Genomic DNA, 21,976 nt, shown 5'->3' with positions numbered 1-21,976 from the left:
TCTGGATGCCTACTACTGAAGACAGGTGGATAGGGGAACTAGTGTCTTCCGGATACAAGATAGTGTTCAACTTCCAACCAGGAACCGATTCTTCCACTCGGTCAGCCAACCGTCAGCCAAGACTCGTGCCTTCCACCAAGCGGTTTCCTCGCTTCTTCAAGCAGGAGTCATAGTACCGGTCCCCACGGCCGAGCGCTTCCGGGGGTTCTACTCCAATCTATTCGTAGTACCCAAGAAAGGAGGCAGTGTGCGGCCCACACTGGACCTAAAACATCTCAATAAATATGTACGGGTCCGTCACTTCCGCACGGAGTCTTTTCGGTCCATCATTGCGCCCATGGAGAAGGGAGAATATCTCGCCTCCATGGACATACAAGACACATACCGGCATATACCGATTGCACCGGCCCATCAGAGGCTTCTCAGGTTTGCAATCGACCAGGACCACTACCAGTTCGTGGCTTTACCGTTCGGACTCGCCCCGGCTCCCAGAGTGTTTACCAAGGTCATGGCAGCCATCATGGACGTCCTGCACTCCAGAGACAGCCACCATGGACGTCCTACACTCCAGAGGCATAGTAGTCGTTCCATACCCGGACGAGGCAGCCACCATGGACGTCCTGCACTCCAGAGGCATAGTAGTCATTCAATACCTGGACGATCTACTCATCAAGGCTCCTGCCTTCAATGACTGCGAGCTCAGCGTCTAATCACAAACGACACTCTGAGTCGCATGGGCTGGTTAGTCAACCTACAAAGGTCATCACCAACCCTGAGTCAGTCTCTGACCTTCCTGGGAATGCTAGACAACACCTCCAGGGGTCTAGTTCCCTTTCCCAGGGACAAGGCACTGGCTCTCCGCCTAGGAGTTCGCATCCTCCTCCGCAAACCCCTCCGATCTCTCCGGTTTGCTATGAGAGTCCCTGGCAGGATGGGGGCAGCAATAAAGCGGTTCCATTTGGCCCAGTTTCACCTCAGGCCTCTTCAACTAGCCATTCTCAAGTCCTGGGACAGGAATCCTGTTTCCTCTCGACAGGGAATTCCAGCTAATGTCGTCAACCAGGAGGTCCCTGCACTGGCTGCTCAAGCCAACCTTGCTAGCAAAGGAGAAATCTTTTCTCACAGGTCAATGGAAGGTTCTGACCACCGATGCAAGCCTGACGGGTTGGGGTGCAGTGCACCTACAACACAGGGCAAGTGGTCCCCAGTGGAAGCGACCATGCCCAGCAACAAAATTCGTGCCATCCTCCTGGCATTGAGGGCCTTCCAGCACTTACTGGCAGCCTCTCACATCAGAATACAATCGCACAATGCCACAACTTTGGCATAGGTGAATCACCAAGGGGGGGACCCGCAGTACCCAGGCAATGCGAGAAGTGTCGCACATCCTCCACTAGGTGGAGGACACTCTCGGTTCTCTCGGCGGTCCACATTCCGGATGTGGACAACTGGGAAGCATTCTTCCTCAGACGACAAGGAAGAGATTCGGGACAGTGGTCTCCACCCCAAAATTTTTTCGCCAGATCTGACATCGCTAGGGGACCCCAGATGTGGACCTAATAGCATCCCACTTCAATGCCAAGGTCTCCAACTTCATGGCTAGAACACACGATCCGTGGTTGCTCGGAACAGACGCTCTGGTTCAGGACTGGACCCAGTTCCAGCTTCTGTACATTTTTTCCACCTCTCCCCCTGTTATCCAGAGTGGTGAGAAAAATCAAGCAAAATGGAGTTCCAACCATCTTAATTGCACCGGTCTGGCCCAGACGTACACGGTACGCTGACATCGTGCAACTTACAGAAGACGCCACCTGGCGCCTCCCCGACCGCCCGGATCTTCGATCACAAGGCCCGTTCTACCACCAGAACTCAGGGGCTCTCACTTTGACGGCGTGGCCCTTGAAACCTAGGTTCTAACCCAGTCAGGGCTCTCGACGGACGTCATTGAAACCATGATCAGGGCATGGACGCCAGCCTCTGCCAAGATCTATTACTGTAGCTGGAAAGCTTTCTTTACCTGGTGTGAATCTCGTGGCCAGACTCCACTCCCTTATTCCTTACCCAAAGTACTTGGTTTTTCTCCAATCGGGTCTGGAGGCCAGGCTGTCCCTGGGCTCGCTTAAGAGCCAGGTGTTAGCCCTCTTAGTGCTTTTCAAAGGCGCATTGCTACCAAGCCACAAGTAAGGACTTTTCTTCAGGGGGTTTCCCGATTGGTTCCCCCCTACAGACGACCACTAGAAACGTGGGACCTCAGCCTGGTCCTGACAGCATTGCAGGAACCACCCTTTGAACCCCTTAAGGAGGTCCTGCTCTGCCTTCTATTCCAGAAGGTGTTTTTTTCCTGGTGGCAATCACCTCGCTACGCAGGGTGTCTGAATTGACAGCACTCTCCTGCAGACGGCCCTTCCTGGTTTTTCACCAGGACAGGGTAGTTTTTCTGTATGGTCCCATCCTTCCTTCCGAAGGTTGTGTCCCATTTCCACCTTAATGAGGAAAATTCACTGCCATCCTTTTGTCCGGTCTCGGTTCATAGAGTGGAGAAGGCTTTGCATACGCTTGACCTTGTCAGGGCATTGCGTATATATGTGTCTAGGACTACGTTCTTCCGGAGGTCTGATTCTCTTCCTTCTTCTGGAAGGCGGCCGCAAGGGTCTGCCCGCTTCCAAAGCTACCCTTGCCAGGTGGATCAGATCCACCATACAAGACGCCTACCGCCTTAAGAATTCTCCTCTTCCAGCCGGTATTACGGCACACTCTACACGGGTGGTAGGCGCCTCCTGGGCCATTCAGCACCAGGCTTCGGCACAACAAGTGTGTAAGGCGGCCACTTGGACTAGCCTATACACATTTACTAAACACTACAGGGTTCATACCCAGTCCTCAGCGGACGCGAGCCTGGGTAGATGTGTTCTGCAGGCGGCGGTGCCCCAAGTGTAGCGTCCTGTCTGCACAATATTCGTCCATTGCTTCCCACCCAGGGACTGCTTTGGGACGTCCCATGGTCCTGTGTCCCCCAATGAGGCGACAGAGTAAAGGAGATTTTTGTGTACTCACCGTAAAATCCTTCTCTTAGCCTCTAATTGGGGGACACAGCTCCCACCCTGTTGAGTTCTCATATTGTTCTTTGAGCTCGTACATAGTGGCCTTCTTATAGGCATGCCTATATTATTCATGTTACATTCCTCCTACTGCTTTTGCACAAAACTGGAGAAGGCTGACGCCGTCCAGGGGTGTATACTGCAGAGGAGGAGCCACGGTTAATCTTTTTCAGATTATGCATAGTGTCGCCTCCTAGTGGACAGCAGCCTCATTGGGGGACACAGACCATGTGTGTATGCTGCTGCCACTAGGAGGCTGACACTAAGTGATACAAAGAAAGTTAGCTCCTCCCCTGCAGTATACACCCTCCTGCTGGCTCTCGGCTAACCTGTTCTTGCTTAGTGTCTGTAGGAGGCACATGGGTCTGGTTCAGACCCCAACGTTTTTATTTTATTTTTTACTTTTCTGTACATTTTTATTTTTTAATTAACCGAGTGAAGGGGGCGACGGATCCTTTCAAGGTTCCGATCTCCCCCGAAACATCAAGAGGCGAGTATAGCTCCCCGTACCCTCTCCTGCGACGTGGGAAGCCATGCCTGAGCTCACTTCAGGGGCGACAGTTCCTTCACGGTCCCGATCTCCCCACACCAGCAGCAGGCGACCACATGGAGTGTCGCCTCCATGTATCCTCTCCTGGAGCCAGGACTAATGCCGGACAACTGGCCCTGTCCACCCGGTGAACTCCGTGGATGTACAGAGGCCCCTCTCTATGGCGTCCAAGCGGCCCCCACTGTCCCACCACTGTAAAAGCGGATGGCACAAGGAGGCGGATGGTTCTTCTCCACCTCCCTAACAAAGGGATGTTGGATTGAGGCTTACACTTTTATCCCTGCACCGTCCGCTGGAAAACCTGACCTGCAGCAGAACAGTAGAGTGCGTGCGCTTTCCTCGACGCTGAAACCAAGTCACCCGCGGCGGCTCCATGCCGGTATGCGCACCGATGGTGAGTGGATCCAGTCAGCGATGGGCCTCAGCAGTGGGATATTTACATGCTGACAGGCAGCCTCAGCTTCCCTGTGGCCCACATCCCTGAGGTAACGCTGCGGCCGGCTGCAAAAACTTAGCCCCCGGCTTCGGACGATGTGTAGGCCACAGACGAATGGGGCGACGGATCCTTTCAAGGTTCCTGTCTCCCCGAACCATCAACAGGCGAGCATGGAGAGTGTCACCTCTCCGTATCCTCTCCTGCGACGTGGGATGCCAGGCCTGGGCTGATTCTTAGGGGTGACGGGTCCCTTCAAGGGCACCGATCTCTCCCGGAAGCCGCGCCCGCACTATGGCACGCTAAGGCGGCTCGGCCTGCTTTTCTGGCACTTCTTGCCTGCCACAGGAACGCTCAATTTTCTCAGCCACTACAACGCCCCTCACTTCTGCCGGCTGCAGAAATTTAGGCCCTGGCTTGGGCCTATTCATGGAAGTCTCGAGGCTCCGCCCACACAGTGTCTGTGGCTCTTTCCCCCAGATTGGCGCTTCTCGCTCTCATAACCCCTCTTCCACTACTTCCGAGATCTTTTTGGAAGCAGGAAGAGCCCCAGTGATCGTGGGACCTGCACTGACCATGTCAGGATTTCTCCCTTGCGGTACTAGTCTTTTTCCTTCTTATTGCAACAAAACTGCAAATATGGACTTCCTCGCAGGGAGTCTTCACCTGTGGTTCTTCCCTACTGCATACCGTTAGATCTTTGGGACCTTAATGGTCCTGGGGATCTTACAGTAGACTCCTTTTTTTGATCCGGTCAGACTTTACTATCAGGGAAGGTCGCCCCCTTTTTCCTCTGCGTTCTTGTCATCCTGATGAGTCTTCAGAGCTTGCCGCTCTGTCCTTTTAAACTTTTTTCCTTAATACCATTAAGGCAAGGTTGCCCTCAGGCCATACCCTTCCCTTGTTACCACGGTAGTATTGTATTACCACTGTTACAGGGGCATCGTCTTTCTCTCATCTCTTTCGGCTCCAGTCCACAAAATGGGTTCTCCATAATCTGGATGAAGTAAGTAATCCGAGTGGGTACATATCGAGGACGGTGTCCTTCCGAAGGTTGGACACTTTATTTGGGCTTCCCGACGGTAAGAAAAAGGCTTCCTGATGGTCACAGGTAGGGTTTAGCCGTTTCATCAGACATACTAGCCTGGTGGATTCGTTTCACCATCCAGGAGTCCTTCCGTAGTAGATGTCAGCCTATCTCCCTGTCTGAGGGCTTTAGGCACCAGAGGTCGGCAAGCACGTCTGCAAGCTTGCGGATTCGTCCAGTCCGCATGCATTCTTGAAGCACTATAATTCCCACACTTCCACAGATGTGAGTCTGGGTAGGCGGACTCTGTAGGCCGAGGTGGCGCACTTGTAAGTAGCGGTTACACAGGGCCTGATCTATTGTTGTCCCCGCTCAGGGACTGCTTTGGGACATCCCACGGTCTGTGTCACCCAATGAGGTGAAGGAGAAATAGGGATTTTTGTGTACTCACCGTAAAATCCTTTTCTCCAAGCCATTCATTGGGGGACACAGCTCCCACCCTGTTATTAGCTTGTGCTTGTTTTTATAATTTGACATGCTATACTCTCATATATAATCTGACATGCTATCCGCTCATTTGTTATTGATCTCCTACTGCTTTTGCACCAAACTGGTTAGCTGAGAGCCAGCAGGAGGGTGTATACTGCAGGGGAGGAGCTAACTTTTTTGTATCACTTAGTGTCAGCCTCCTAGTGGCAGCAGCATACACCCACGTCTGTGCCCCCCAATGAATGGCTTGGAGAAAAGGATTTTACGGTGAGTACACAAAAATCCCTATTTTTCTATCAAGGCCATGAGGTTTTTTTGTTTTTTTTTGTGGGTCGAGTTGTACTTTTGAACGACGCCATTGGTTTTACTATGTCGTGTACTAGAAAACGGGAAAAAAATTCCTAGTGTGGTGAAATTGCAAAGAAAAATTGCAATCCCACACTTGTTTTTTGTTTGGCTTTTTTGCTAGGTTCACTAAATGCTAAAAGTAACCTGCCATTATGATTCTCCAGGTCATTACGAGTTCATAGACACCAAACATGTCTAGGTTGATTTTTATTTAAGTGGTGAAAAAAATTACAAACTTCGCTAAAAAAAAAAAAAAATTTCCGAGACCCGTAGCGTCTCTATTTTTTGGGATCTCAGGTTGTGAGGGCTCTTTTTTTGCGTGCCGAGCTGTCGTTTTGAATGATACCATTTCGGTGCAGATAACTTCTTTTGATCTCCAGTTATTGCATTTAATGCAATGTTGCTGCGACCAAAAAAACGTAATTCTAGCGGTTTGAAATTTTTCCGATACGCCGTTTAGCGATCAGGTTTATCCTTTTCTTTCTCGGTTCATTGGGGGGACACAGGTAACCATGTGTGTATGCTGCTGTCGCTAGGAGGCTGACACTATGCAAATAAAGAAAAATAACTCCTCCCCGACAGTATACACCCACCGACAGGCACCAGGCAACTCAGTTTTTTCTTAGTGTCTGTAGGAGGCGGACCTAGATCTAACACCAAATCCGCATTTCTTTTTCTTTCAGGGATTGTGTGTGTTTATTTAATCTTTCCCTTTCGTTTCAGATATACGTCTGGGGGTTACAGGGTGCAGTTCTTCTCACCCTGATTCCGCGCATTAAGCGAATGAGAGAGCAGTGTGGTATCACCCACATCGCACCCTCTCGGATCCGCTGGGCAGGACTTTGTTTCATGTCACCCTGGGGTGTTCATGTTTACTTTCGGTGGCTAGTCCTTGCCTTTTTTCCCGCCCTCATCCCTCTCCTCGGAGTGGGCTGAGAGGAAGACGGTGGTCACCTGCGGTGACCTCCCCCCTTTTAAGGCGTTGACGCCGTCTTCTGCGCCGTTGATATAGCACGGGAAGGAGGACCACATCTCCCAGGACCCTTTCTGCCATCAAGGGATCCTGATGCGTTCCTCATCTTCAGATAGGAAGATCTTCAACTAACAGCAGCCCCCTTTCCCAGTCTCTGCATCGTCGCAATCTCCATGCAGGGGCACTTAACCTTAGTATCCAGCAGCACTTGCCACTGCATGGGCGCTCCGTTACCGGGCTAGGGAATTGGGGGGCCATTGGGTGCTCTTTTATTTAACTCTGGCGCCTCTTTCCTCGCAGCGCGCTTTTTCCACATACGGTATTCCTTTCTGGCAAGTCTCTGCCCCAGGAGGCCGCGCCCCTTCTTCCTTGTTCCCAGCTCCGGCGGGCCACACCCGTCTTTTCCTTGCCAGCTTATCGGGTGCTTGGTTTCTCTTCAGCTGGCCACGCCGCACTGTTTGGCACTTTCTCTGCAAGAGCAGACGCTCGCAGCTTGCGCTTTCCCGGCCAGCTGCCTTCTGTGCATTGCGTAGATGCTGGAAGGCCTTTTTCCGATGACGTCAACAGCAACAGTCTATCCCCTATGGTTTTTTCCCTTCCTTCGCTTCTCGGGTTTCTTCAGTCTTATCTAGATTCAAACCTCTCCCTGAGCACGTTAAAGGGTCAGGTTTCTGCCTTGTCAATTCTCTTTCAAAGAGACCTTGCTTCTCTCCCCCAGGTGAGAACCTTCCTTCAGGGGGTTGCTAATGTTGCACCTCCTTACCATCCTCCGGTCGCTCCTTGGGACCTCAACCTTGTGCTCGGCGCCCTCCAGTATACGCCTTTTGAACCGATTTCAGGACATCTCTTTTTCGCTTCTTTCCTGGAAAGTAGCTTTTCTTGGTCGCCATCACCTTGATCAGGAGAGTTGGTTTCGGCTTTTCAAATCAATGAAGACATCGTCCTTCCTTCTTTGTGCCCTTCCCAGTTCATCCTTTGGAGAAATCTCTCCACAATTTGGATGTAGTCAGGGCTATCCAAGTCTACCTTGCCAGAACTGCTCCTTTTCGTCAGTCCGACCCTCTGTTTATCGTCTCGGAAGGTTGTCAGAAGGGGCTCCCCGCTTCTAAGTCCACAATTGCTTGGTGGATCTGTTCGGCGGTCCTGGAGGCATACCGTGTTCAAGACAAACAGCCTCCCCCGGGGGTGAGGGCTCACTCTACCCGGGCTGTGGGAGCTTCTTGGGCAGTTCGTCACCAAGCTACGGCCTCGCAGGTTTGCAAGGCCGCAGCTTGGTCGTCCATCCACACCTTTGTGAAATTCTACAAGGTGCACACTCAGGCTTCTGTGGATGCAGGCCTAGGTAGGAAGATGCTGCAGGCGGTATCGCATCGGCCGACCTAGTTCTCTATTCCTATTATCCCGCCCTGGGGACTGTTTTTGGACGTCCCATGGTTACCTGTGTCCCCCAATGAAGCGAGAAAGAAAGAGGGATTTTTGGTTCTTACCGTAAAATCTTTCTTGGAGCCTTCATTGGGGGACACAGCACCCTCCCTTTATGTTGTACTGTATTGGCCAAGTGCCGTTGTTGTGGGTTGGTACATAGGTTGAGTTGTTTATGCTTGTTCCTACTACTGCTTTTGCACCAAGTTGCCTGGTGCCTGTCAGAGGGTGTATACTGCCGGGGAGGAGTTATTTTTCTTTATTTGCATAGTGCCAGCCTCCTTGCGACTGCAGCATACACCCTTGGTTACCTGTGTCCCCCAATGAAGGCTCCAAGAAAGATTTTACGGTAAGAACCAAAAATCCCTCTTTTTATTCATAGATCGGGCGATTCTGAACACACCGATACCAAATATGTGTAGGTTTGATTTTTCTATTTAAACTTTATTATTTTTTTATTTCATATTTTTTAAAACTTTTTTTTTTTTTTTACTTTTGCTGTGCTTCAATAGCCTCCATAGGAGGCTAGAAGCTGGCACAACCCGATCGGCTCTGCTACATAGGAGCGATGCTCAGATCGCCCCTATGTAGCTGAATTACAGCATTGCTATGAGCGCTGACCACAGGGTGGCTCTCACAGTAATCCAGCATCAACAACCATAGAGGTCTCAAGGAGACCTGTGGTTGTCATGCCGACGCATCGCTGGCGCCCCAGATCACGTTACATGGGTCAGCGATGCTCGCATTTCCGGCCTGATGGCCAGAAGCACAATTTAAATGCCACTGTCAGAGTTCGACAGCGGCATTTAACTAGTTAATAACGGCAGGTAAATCACGATTCCACCCGCCACTATTGCGGGCACATGTCAGATGTACAAAACAGCTACAGGGGAGATGCGACATGCGCTGTACTGGTACTGCGCATGTCACGAAGGGGTTAAAGGGATCCTGTCACCGGTTTTAGCCAATACGAGATACGGCCACTGTCTTTCAGGGCTGATATACAGCATTCTATAATGTTGTATATAAGCCCCCAATCCGACCTGCGAGAGGAGAAAAAGAACTTTTATTATACTCACCTGCGGGGCGGTCCGGTCCGATGGGTGTCGCTGGTCTTGGTCTGGCGTCTCCCATCTTCTTATGACCCCTGCACTCCTGCTTGCTTCATGTGTATGACGTGTCCCTTCATAATCCACACAGTCTCTTTGGCACAACGCTCCTGCTCAGGCGTCCTGCTCTGTCCTGTTAAGGGCAGAGCAAACTACTGCAGTGCGCAGGTGCCAGGGCTCTTTGACCTTTCCCGACGCCTGCGCACTTAAGCACTTTGCTCTGATGTGCTGGGGAATATGTTGGCGCTATAAACATTAAAATTAATGTTCGGCAGTCTGTTTACACAAATTATTGTAAAATGATCTTGTTCACAATAATTTAGTGTAAATTCAGCATAATTCTGTTCTGTGATGCAGAGTCTTGCTGGCAATAGGCCTCCATATACATTAGGCAATTTCTTGCTTCAAATGGCCGTCTCACAATGTGGGCAAAATGCCTGGTTTGTAAATCGGACCAGAATAGTGCAGGTTAGGATTTTCTCTATGGCGTCTGTGTGGTTAATCAGCCATGTGCGCTGGCACACTAATGGTCTATGTGCTCTCTGGGTGCAGTCTGTAATGCACATGGCAGCCACCTGCAGAAAACACGGTCATGTGAATGAGCTCTAAAGTTGGCGGATGAACTAATGCAGGGATCTCAAACACGCACCTGAGGCTGTTATCTGTGGCCTGGAGCTAATGAGGCAGGGAGCAGGGCTTTACCCCCAAGGTTGGTTTACATGTTAATGACCGGGCCAATTTTTACAATTCTGACCACTGTCCCTTTGAGGTAATAACTGTGGAACACTTCAACCGATCCTGATGATTCTGACATTGTTTTCTCGTGACATATTGTACTTCATGAGTGGTAAAATTTGGCAAAAATTTGGCAAAAATTTTGCAGTTTTCCAGCTTTGAATTTTTATGCCCTTAAATCACAGAGATATGTCACACAAAATACTTAATTAGTAACGTTTGCCACATGTCTACTTTACATCAGCACAATTTGAAGTCACTTTAAGGGGTCTATATGGTAGAAAATACCCAAGTGTGACACCATTCTAAAAACTGCACCCCTCAAGGTGCTCAAAACCACATTCTAGAAGTTTATTAACTCTTCAGGTGTTTCACAGCAATTTTTGGAATGTTTAAAAAATAAAAATGAACATTTAACTTTTTTTCACAAAACATTTACTTCAGCTCCAATTTGTTTTATTTTACCAAGGGTAACAGGATTAATTGGACGCCAAACGTTGTTGTACAATTTGTCCTGAGTGCGCCGGTACCCCATATGTGGGGGTAAACCACTGTTTGGTCGCATGGCAGAGCTCGGAAGTCAAGGAGCGCCGATTGACTTTTCAATGCAAAATTGACTAGAATTGAGATAGGACACCATGTCACGTTTGGAGAGCCCCTGATGTGCCTAAACATTGAAATCCCCCATATATGACCCAATTTTGGAAAGTAGACCTCCTAAGGAACGTATCTAGATGTGTGGTGAGCACTTTCACCTACCAAGTGCTTCACAGAAGTTTATAATGTAGATCTGTAAAAATAAAAAAATCTTTTTTTTCCCACAAAAATATTTTAGCCTCCAAATTTTTTTTTCCCAAGGGTAATAGGAGAAATTGGACCCCACAAATTGTTGTCCAGTACCCCATATGTTGGGGGGAAGGGACACCGTTTGGGCGCATGGCAGAGCTCGGAAGGGAAAGGGCGTCATTTGGAATGCAGACTTAGATGGATTGGTTTGCAGGCGTCACATTGCGTTTGCAGAGCCCCTAATGTACCTAAACAGTAGAAACCCCCCACAAGTGACCCCATATTGGAAACTAGACCCCCCCAAGGAACTTCTCTATGTGTTGTGAGAACTTTGAACCCCCAAGTGTTTCACTACAGTTTATAACGCAGAGCCGTGAAAATAAAAAATCTTTTTTTTTTTTTTACACAAAAATTAGTTTTGAGCCCCCAGTTTTGTATTTTCCCAAGGGTAACAGGAGAAATTGGACCCCAAAAGTTGTTGTCCAATGTGTCCTGAGTACGCGGATACCCCATATATTGGGGTAAACCCCTTTTTGTGCGCACGGGAGAGCTCGTAAGGGAAGGAGCACTGTTTTACTTTTTCAACGCAGAATTGGCTGGAATTGAGATCGGACGCCATGCCGCCTTCGGAGAGCCCCTGATGTGCCTAAACAGTGGAAACCCCCAATTATAACTGAAACCCTAATCCAAACACATCCCTAATCCCAACTGTAACCCTAACCACACCCCTAACCTTGACACACCCCTAACCCTAATCCAAACCCTATTCCCAACCGTAAATGTAATCCAAACCCTAACTTTAGCCCCAACCCTAACCGTAGCCCTAACCCTAACCGGAAAATGGAAATAAATACATTTTTTTAATTTTTCTCTAACTAAGGGAGGGTTGATTTACTTTTATAGCGGGTTTTTTCGCAGATTTTTATGATTGGCAGCCATTACCCACTGAAAGACGCTTTTTATTGCAAAAAATATTTTTTGCGATACCACATTTTGAGAGCTATAATTTTTCCATATTTTGGTCCACCGTCATGAAATTTTGTTTTTTGCAGGACGAGTTGCCATTTTTATTGGTAACCTTTTCGGGCACGTGAAATTTTTTGATCGCTTTTTATTACGATTTTTGTGAGGCAGAATGACCAAAAACCAGCATGAATTTCTTTTGGTGGAGGCGTCTATACCGTTCCGCGTTTGGTAAAATGGATAAGGCAGTTGTATTCTTCGGGTCAGTACGATTACAGCGATACCTGATTTATATCATTTTTTTAATGTTTTGACGCTTTTATACGATAAATTTAAAATTTTTTTTTACATATGTGAATATTTTTTTTTTACACTATAACATTGCCCCAGGGGGGGCATCATGTTATAGTGTAAGATCGCTGATCTTACACTTTGCTGTGCACTGTCAGATCAGCGATCTGATGTGCACTCAGGGAGGCTTCCCGGCACCTGCTCTGAGCAGGCGCTGTGAAGCCACCTCCCTGCAGGACCAGGATGCCGTGGCCATTTTGGATCCGGGCCTGCTGCAAGGAGGTAGGAGACCCTCACAGCAAATCGATCACATTGCGTTGCTCCGTGGGGGGGGGTCTCAGGGAAGCACGCAGGGAGCCCCCTCCCTGCGCGATGCTTCCCTATACCGCCGGAACACTGCGATCATGTTTGATCGCGGTGTGCCGGGGGGCGGTCCGTGACCGCTCCTAGCACATTGTGCCAGATGTCAGCTGCGATCGTCAGCTGACACCCGGCCGCGATCAGCCGCTCTCCCCCCGTGAGCGCGGCCGATCGCATATGACGTACTATCCCGTCGGTGGTCATATGCGCCCATCCCACCTCGATGGGATAGTACGTCATATGTCAGAAAGGGGTTAAAGATTTACAACTGGAATATTTCATTCAGTGATATCTAGGATATGGGATTTTAGTGTTCTCTTTATTTTTTTGAGCAGTGTATATTTAAGCTTATTTTTGTAGGGCAATTTTTGACAATCCATTATTGAAACCAATATTTTGAGCCATTCTGGTAAATTTTTAACCCTTTCCTGACATGGGATGTAACAGTATGTCCTATGTGCGTATGAAACCCATACCACAAAGGGCTGGTGCTTGCTGTTTTATGCAGACCGCTTCTGGCAGTATTTTTGTTCCAGTGTCTCCCAGCTCTGCCAAAGTGCCTGGGTGGCAGCGGGTCGTGAAGTGACAGCTCGTTTAATTCATGACAAACTAGTGTTTCTATAGGCAGAAATCTCTAATTCTAGACTGGAGTAAAATTTGTGGCAAAGCACACGCCACTTGTCAGACGCTCTTGAGGCAAACCCCTGTGAATAAGGAGCGTCTGGCTCCTTCTTGCTCTGTCATCAAAACTGGTGAGAAAATCATCGGTCTTGATGAATTGGGGCTTTTGTATGTACCCTAAAATTATACCGTTAAAAAATGATGGCTCTTATTGCAGAAAAAACAAGCCCACTCGCAGCTCCATCGGCGGAAAGATAAAAAAAAAAAGTTATGGAAAATAGCGTCACAAAACCAAATTTATCTTTTTAACAATGTCCAGAATTTTTGAAGCGAGTACATTACATGGTCAAATGAATGGAGTCTTTCAAAACCACAACTTGTCCTTCAAAAACAAGCTCTCATATGTCTGTCAATGGAAAAATTAAAGTTACGCTCTTGGAAGAAGGGGACGAAAAATGGCGTGGGTAAAAAAATACTGTAATTTGCCATGGTGCAAACAGTAAAGGAGTGTTCTCATCACAGACATTGGCGCTATATTACTGTGGTCAGAGTGATGTGTTCCCTGCCAATCGATGAAACAAACAAGAAAGCCGATCTGCAGTCACAGCTGATGAAATTCTTACTTATTGCAGGGAAAAGTCTTTCTAGAACATGAGCATTGTCCCAATACCCCAGCTATGCCACCCGAATCAGTAACTAGTTATATGGCTGTTTGCAGAAGAAAGCACTTTCCCACATTTTCAGGAGATTCTCCATCTAATACAGTGCAATCTGTTCTATTAGTGATGGTCTAGTAATTTGAAGCAATACTTTTCTCCTTAATTTCAATAACCACCAGCGCGAGAGAGTCTGCTGCGTGATTTCCAGAAAGCGCGATCCTCTGTAGATCGCTGGGAGAAGTTAAAGAAAAATGTACCTGGTTTGGTGCGTAATCCTACTGTAAAAAGCCCATGGATTAGTGTGTCGGTGTACGTTCCCACGGGACATTTCTGCTGTGCATTATCTACAGCAGGAATACCGCAGCTGCGCTTACCATAGAATGGTGCTGTAAATTCACATGTCTCACTCTTTGCATTGTAAGAGGGGAAATACGCACTTGTACTGCAGGATAGATTGACCTGTTATGGATTTAAAAGGGAACCGGTCATGTGAAAAATGCTGTTAACCTGAACATATGGGGTTACTGCAGGTTAATAGCATTCTGGAGTTGCCCCGCACTTGCATTGAAAGCCCGGGTATCAGGAGGAAATTAATTTAATTCCTCCCGGCAACTTCCGGCTTTCAGTCATAAAGGCACAGCCCAGTGCATAGTGAGCCGCTGCTGTAACCATGCCCTGGCACTGACTGACAGCCAGCTTGGCTCTGCAGACTCAGCAGTCAGTCGGTGCGGTGGGGCATGGTTACAGCCACTGCTTTCTATGCAATGTACTGAGCGGTGATTGAAGCCGCCCTAGCTGCTCGTCCATGACTGAAAGCCTGAGGCGGACAGGGGGAGTAAAATTTGTTTCCTCGCAGCAGCCTGGCTTTCAGGTGCAGGACAGCTTCAGAACATTATTAGACTGCAGGTTAACAGCATTTTTCACATGTCAGGTTCAGTTTAAATTTACAGCATTGGTTGATTTATGTTGCAATTTTTTGCTTGTACTTGAGATTCCTTTTAAATGCTTGTAAAATATGTCTGATTGTCTGTATGTGGGAATGTACCCTTAGGACGGGGTCACACTTGCGAGTGCAATACGAGAAACTCGTGCAAGTCTCTTGCATCAAGTCCCGGCACTGCCGCCGGCACTCGGGACCGGAGCGTTCAGTTGCATAGAAAAACTTGCAGCCGCACACTCTGATCCCGAGTGCCGAGTATTGATGCGAGAGACTCGCACTGCACTCGGAAGTGTGACCTCGGCCTTACTCCTGGAGAGGGGGATAGGGACAAAAGGGTGGGAGAAAAGCTAACCTCTCTAACCATCTACTTCTGTAATCTTCTGCCCTATAATACCTCTTGGCTCTATTGTGATCATAGTACTACTATGATGCGTATGTGTAATACTTGTTACTTTTGTCTTTGTTTAAAGGGAACCTGTCACCCCCAGGGCGTTTTTAAGTAAAAGCTACCTTCTGCAGCACTAAGGCTGCATTCTGTGAAGGTGGCTCTTATGATTTTGCTCCCTAATAACGCTGAAATATTCAGTTTTATAAATTGCGTGCCATACCTGTATTGAGTCCGGGGGTATGTTTTTTTTTTTTGTTTGTTTTTTTTTCCCCCTGACTCAACCGCCTCAATCGTCCCCTCAGTGCATCGAGCGCCGCCTCCTCTGTTTTTCCTCACTGCGCCTGCGCCGTGCTCTCATTTTTCGGGCATGCACCGTGCGCGCTGCCCTGGAACTCACCAGCTGATCTACTGATATCGCACCTGCGTGTAGCGGATGCCCGAGATCCCGCCCCGCAGTGTATTATGATTTATTCACACTGCGGGGCTGGGAATCTGGCGCATGCGCAGTTAGTCTCTGTGGCTGTCCCAATCTCCCTCCGCCTCTTTCCTCCAGCGTTATACGACTCGCTGATGTGAGTTCCAGGGCAGCGTGCATGGCGCATGCCCGAAAAATGAGAGCACAGCGCCGGTGACGTGAGGAAAAACAGGAGTCGGCGCCCGGTGCACTGAGGGGATGATTGACGGCTGGGAGGCGGTTGAGTCGGGGGGGGGGGGGGGAAAACGTACCCCCCGGACTCAATACAGGTATAGCGCGCAATTTATAAAACTGAATATTTCAGCGTTATTAGGGAGCAAAAACATAAGAGCCACCTTCACAGAATGCAACATTAGTGTTGCAGAAGGTGGCTCTTTTACTTAAAAACGCCTGGGGGGGTTGCAGGTTCCCTTTAAATAAGGTAAAACTTGTGGATTCATCTTTGTTTTGTTCCTATCTAGGATAAAAAAGGTGCTAATTCAGCGAATGAAATTATGTTACAATATTGCTATCCCCGCTTGGACATTAATGTCAGCAAAGGGGTAAACCATTTGCTGAAAAGTCCCTTCAGTGTCCACCCCAAAACAGGCAAGTGCTCAGAGTTCCCAAACGCATGGTTTTTAGTTTCAGTTATGGGGGGTTTTTTGGCTTGCTGTCGCAAATGTGGTTTGAATTCAGTCAAAGAATCCCTGAGAGGTTGTTCACACGTTGCGATTTTGCTGTGTTTTTTTTTTAATGCAAATTAAAAACTGCTTTTTACAGTACCAGCAAAAGCTGAGTATTCCGAAATGTCATGCACATGCATTGTTTTTTTTTCTTGACTGAACTTGAAAACTTTCAACACAAAAGGAATAGAGTACATATATCCACCAGCACATCAACTTGATGAAAATGATTTAATTAGACATATATTGTAATGACATGTAACATAAACATACCAAAATACAAGAAGGAACAACAACTGAGCACTCAAAGGAAGGGTCACTGCTCCATTATTAAGACTTGGCTGAGCATATATCCATATGTAACAAAAAACTCCATTACTACGGATGCCTTCAGATCCATATGACAAACAATCAAGTTGGCATCAAAAAATACACGTGTTTGAAAGCACCACCCAATTTCAAAAGGCGTATATATCACTGGCGTTGATGCTCACACATTGTAAGTCCGAGAGGTGCAGTGGTCCGCCCTATGACCCCTGACGCGCGTTTCGCGTTTGATGGCTTTCTCAAAGGGGATATATGCTCAGCCAAGTCTTACTAATGGAGCAGTGACCCTTCCTTTGAGTGCTCAGTTGTTGTTCCTTCTTGTATTTTGGTATGTTTATGTTACATGTCATTACAATATATGTCTAATAAAATCATTTTCATTAAGTTGATGTGCTGGTGATATATGTACTCTATTCCTTTTGTGTTGAAAGTTTTGATTGGAGTATTTCACCTGGCGATATGCCGATTTAATATATGGGAAAGGTCCTGATAATAATATACCTTTGACCCTGATAAATATGAAGTGCTGGATTATTTTTGTTTGTATATGAACATGAAAACTGCTGCTTTTTTTTTTTCAAAACTGCAGAATGTCAATTCTTTGTGTTTCTGCAGCATTTTTTTTTTTTTGCACCTATAGAAGGCATTAAGTGCAAAAACGCATCAAATAACGTTCCCACCAGTTTTTGCAGCATTTTTAGTGGAAAAGCAGGTACAGAAGTATGTGAAACCAATTTATTTTTGTGATTTTTTTTTTTTATCACATTTAAACCATAATGTCTCCACCTGAGAATGGCAGCTAGGATTAGTACACTTCAATTAAATTAGTGATATGTGCCTGAAGAATGTTTGAAAGTGAACAGTGCCTGGCCAATGTGTGACAGTGAACAATGGCCAATGTGTGACAGTGAACAATGGCCAATGTGTGACAGTGAACAATGCCTAACCCATGTGTGACAGTGAACAATGCCAACCAATGTGTGACGGTGAACAATGCCAACCAATGTGTGACGGTGAACAATGCCCGGCCAATGTGTGACGGTGAGCAATGCCTGGCCAATGTGTGACAGTGAACAATGCCAACCAATGTGGACAGTGAACAATGCCAACCAATGTGTGACAGTGAACAATGCCAACCAATGTGTGACAGTGAACAATGCCAACCAATGTGTGACAGTGAACAATGCCCGGCCAATGTGTGATAGTGAACAATGCCAACCAATGTGTGACAGTGAACAATGCCCGGCCAATGTGTGACCGTGAACAATGTCTGGCCAATGTGTGACAGTAAACAATGCCAACCAATGTGTGACAGTAAACAATGCCAACCAATGTGTGACGGTGAACAATGCCAACCAATGTGTGACGGTGAACAATGCCCGGCCAATGTGTGACTGAACAATGCCTGGCCATTGTGTGACAGTGAACAATGCCAACCAATGTGTGACAGTGAACAATGCCAACCAATGTGTGACAGTGAACAATGCCAACCAATGTGTGACAGTGAACAATGCCAACCAATGTGTGACAGTGAACAATGCCAACCAATGTGTGACAGTGAACAATGCCAACCAATGTGTGACAGTGAACAATGCCAACCAATGTGTGACAGTGAACAATGCCAACCAATGTGTGACAGTGAACAATGCCAACCAATGTGTGACAGTGAACAATGCCAACCAATGTGTCAGTGAACAATGCCAACCAATGTGTGACAGTGAACAATGCCAACCAATGTGTGACAGTGAACAATGCCAACCAATGTGTGACAGTGAACAATGCCAACCAATGTGTGACAGTGAACAATGCCAACCAGTGTGACAGTGAACAATGCCAACCAATGTGTGACAGTGAACAATGCCAACCAATGTGTGACAGTGAACAATGCCAACCAATGTGTGACAGTGAACAATGCCAACCAATGTGTGACAGTGAACAATGCCAACCAATGTGTGACAGTGAACAATGCCAACCAATGTGTGACAGTGAACAATGCCAACCAATGTGTGACAGTGAACAATGCCAACCAATGTGTGACAGTGAACAATGCCAACCAATGTGTGACAGTGAACAATGCCAACCAATGTGTGACAGTGAACAATGCCAACCAATGTGTGACAGTGAACAATGCCAACCAATGTGTGACAGTGAACAATGCCAACCAATGTGTGACAGTGAACAATGCCAACCAATGTGTGACAGTGAACAATGCCAACCAATGTGTGACAGTGAACAATGCCCGGCCAATGTGTGACAGTGAACAATGCCCGGCCAATGTGTGATAGTGAACAATGCCTGGCCAATGTGTAAAAGTGAATAACACCTGACCAACTCAATGCTCTGCCAATGTCTTGTTTTTACATTTGCTATTGTGCATCTTTTAAGACACAAGTTTTTCTACTAAATATTTTGATCAGATTGCGTATATATAAGCAAAGCTGAACTTTGTGATCCTGAAAAAAGCAGCAAAAACAAAAAAAACTGTGTTTTGTTTTTCAGCCTCTTTTGTTGCCAAGGGATCCGGTTTTGGCTGCAGAAAAAAAAAAGTGATAAAAAAGCAATGTGTGAACATAGCCATAATCATGATCAGCATTGTCTGCACGTTTAATTTTCCTGAAAATAATCTGCTCTTATTTTAGGGAGAATTTCAGTTCCGATTGATATGAAGAAGTTGGACAGTTTTGATCCATTTGCAGTCCCAACAATAAGGTAACCTCAAAAAGCAGGAGATGCTCACTTTTGGCACAGTAAAAATGCAATCTGTACTGTAATGTTCTAGTTGATTCATTACAACACTGCCCATCAGTAAGTCACCAGAGAGAAAAAAGAAAGGTTTTTGTTTTGTTTTTTTAATTGTGGAATTAGAGGTTATCCGAGGCTATATTAAAATTGGGAAACCTTCCATATTCTATAGAAAAAAGAAAAGCTGTGACCCTTAAAAAAAAAAAAAAAATAATTAAAAAAAATTGTGATACTCTGCAATCTTATGCTTGTATTTGTCATCACTGTTAATTTTTGGGGGTCTTAACACAAGAGCCCGTGCTGATGCCTGCACAGCATAGTTCTGTCTTGATTTTCTTGGATTGAGATCAGGACTCATTGCTGGCCAGTTTAAAACACCCCATTTCTGCTTTTTTAACCATTATGTAATTTTGAATGAGTGCTATGGGTCATTACCTGCTTTTGGATCCAGTACTATGTTTGGGAACAGGATTTTCCCCCACAAAAAAAAAATAAAAAAACATTCTGAAGCATTTTCAAGGTCTTCAGTCCAATAGACGGCATCAAAACAGCCTTGTAACATTTTTGATCATCCACCATGTTTCCCTTTTTAGTAGAGTGCAGTTTTCTTTATATCCTTTCTTCATCTAGAAGCATAACTTAAGTGGCTCTTTTTATGAGTTTCTTTAAGAAGTAGGTTCCTCATTTGTGAAGAGCACCCTAATTTATTCAAAGTGTATGGTATGGGTTCACACCCTCAGTCCATATGTCTGTGCTTCAGCCTGAAGTTAGTCTGTACATGATTTTTCGCTACATTTCGGTCCAACTTTTCAAAGGGTCATCAATTTTCTTCTTTCCTCCATGTCCTTGGGGGTCCATGAGTAGGAAACGTGATAACATTTCAGACTGTTCAGGTTGAGTGGTGCACTTAAAAAAGCACTCCAGGTTTTTTTTTTTGTTTTTTTGTTTTCATCATCCTTGAGAATTATTACTTCATTCCATAAAAAGGGGAGAGAGGGTCACTATCTTGGTCTAGAGGAATTCTTGTATGAAGCAATTGCACAGTGCCTATCACACAGTTATTATGTAGACGATCACAGTTCAGCCTCCCTGTCTATTTACTGATAATATATTAATATTAAAGAAAGGATAGTCTGTGTCATCCCAGCAGATAGATGATTCTGGCTCCAACTGTTGCACTGATGCTTTATGGGATTTATAGCAGAGCATTGGGGAATATCATGCAGGATGAGAGTTGGGAATCAAGGTAGAGGCAGAATTACATAGAAGTGCACCATGAAAGAGAGAGTGATGGACAATGAGATGGGGATGTATGAATGGAAAGGTGCTTCTTTAAAGGGAATCAGCAGGTTTTTCCTTTACGCTGCTCTAAGCTTATAATGTAGGAGCAAAGCAACCCTGATTACAGTAATGTGCCACTTACTGGGCTGTATTTTTCTGTTTCAATACAGTCAGTGTTTTATCAGCAGGAGATTATCATTACAGGGTAACTGGCCTTGTGCATCCTGGTCCAATGACCACCCCCAGCTGTGAATAGTAGCTCCCTGTCGCCTATACAATGTACACAGAAAGCTGTGGTGTGCGGGGTTATGCACAGCTCAATAACTGCGCTCTGCTAGATCTGCAGCAGGGAAAACTGTTTCATAGTGTCCAGTGTGATACTTTGCTGGAATCAGGGTCTCTGCCTCTACATCATGCCTCTGTCAGGTTACATAGCAAATACCTGTGTACAAATTCCCTTTTAATATTCAGGACTGCACATAATGTTGACTACAACAGTATTTCATGAGCGTACACTCCCAACAGTACTTGCATGCACAATTTGCAGTTAACCTAGTGCAGGCCTTCTGTTGAGTCCATGATACATAAAGGAAATCTCATTTTATCTTATAAGTCAATGATGTAACTAAACCTGAGATTGCTGCAGTAAAAGAAGGTGTCTACGTCAGAATTCTGGTGTCAAACGCCTTAAATTGGGCATTTTTTGGAGTACATCTCTGATGGAGACGCAGTGCTCCTTCATTAACCCTTACCTGTACTATGCCAGTCTTAAGGAATGGGCTCCTGGGAATCTTCTGTGCAGACTGCTGACCCAGACGTGTCATTGACCAGATGGATGCATTTGGGATGTGTTAACCTAACCTTATAACTACAGGAGCCATTAGTGATGATTTAACCTCAAAGGTGGTCGATTTTTACTGTATTTGAACATCACATTTTTCATTTATGAATGTATATTTTTAAGCTTTGTTTTTTAAAACTCTTATTGTTCACTTTAGCCTAATTTGTAGTGAGCTGGACAACGTAAGCACCATAGACGAGGACCATGTGAGCCCCAATGAAGGCGGCGAGCCAGGCGTCAAACGGCGAACTAGAGGTGACTTGTGTCTAGAACTAAATTTACCAGTTTTGCAATTATGCCTCTGTAAAATGTTGCAAATTTTATGTAGAAGAAAAATTGACTCCATTGGACTGTCGCAGTATTTATAGGCAGTATGAAGGAGCAAGCAATAACCACTTGAATTTGATACAGCAATAGGATATTTTCATGATGCCTTGGCCTATGGACAATAAT

General features: G+C 46.3%; 1 protein-coding gene across 1 annotated transcript in view; it reads left to right on the top strand.

The window, feature by feature from the left end:
• Window positions 1-21,976, top strand: part of PRIM1 (DNA primase subunit 1) — a 60,583-nt gene that overhangs the window by 18,548 nt on the left and 20,059 nt on the right. Inside the window, exons 8-11 of the mRNA XM_069758495.1 lie at window positions 14,041-14,129; window positions 16,129-16,255; window positions 19,299-19,368; window positions 21,681-21,778. Of these exons, the coding sequence (XP_069614596.1) occupies window positions 14,041-14,129; window positions 16,129-16,255; window positions 19,299-19,368; window positions 21,681-21,778 (384 nt within the window). The remainder of the gene's footprint in view (window positions 1-14,040; window positions 14,130-16,128; window positions 16,256-19,298; window positions 19,369-21,680; window positions 21,779-21,976) is intronic.

Source organism: Ranitomeya imitator, chromosome 3, assembly GCF_032444005.1.
Source record: "Ranitomeya imitator isolate aRanImi1 chromosome 3, aRanImi1.pri, whole genome shotgun sequence".
In the NCBI taxonomy this organism is placed as follows: domain Eukaryota; kingdom Metazoa; phylum Chordata; class Amphibia; order Anura; family Dendrobatidae; genus Ranitomeya; species Ranitomeya imitator.
This window is presented reverse-complemented; position numbering and strand designations above follow the sequence as displayed.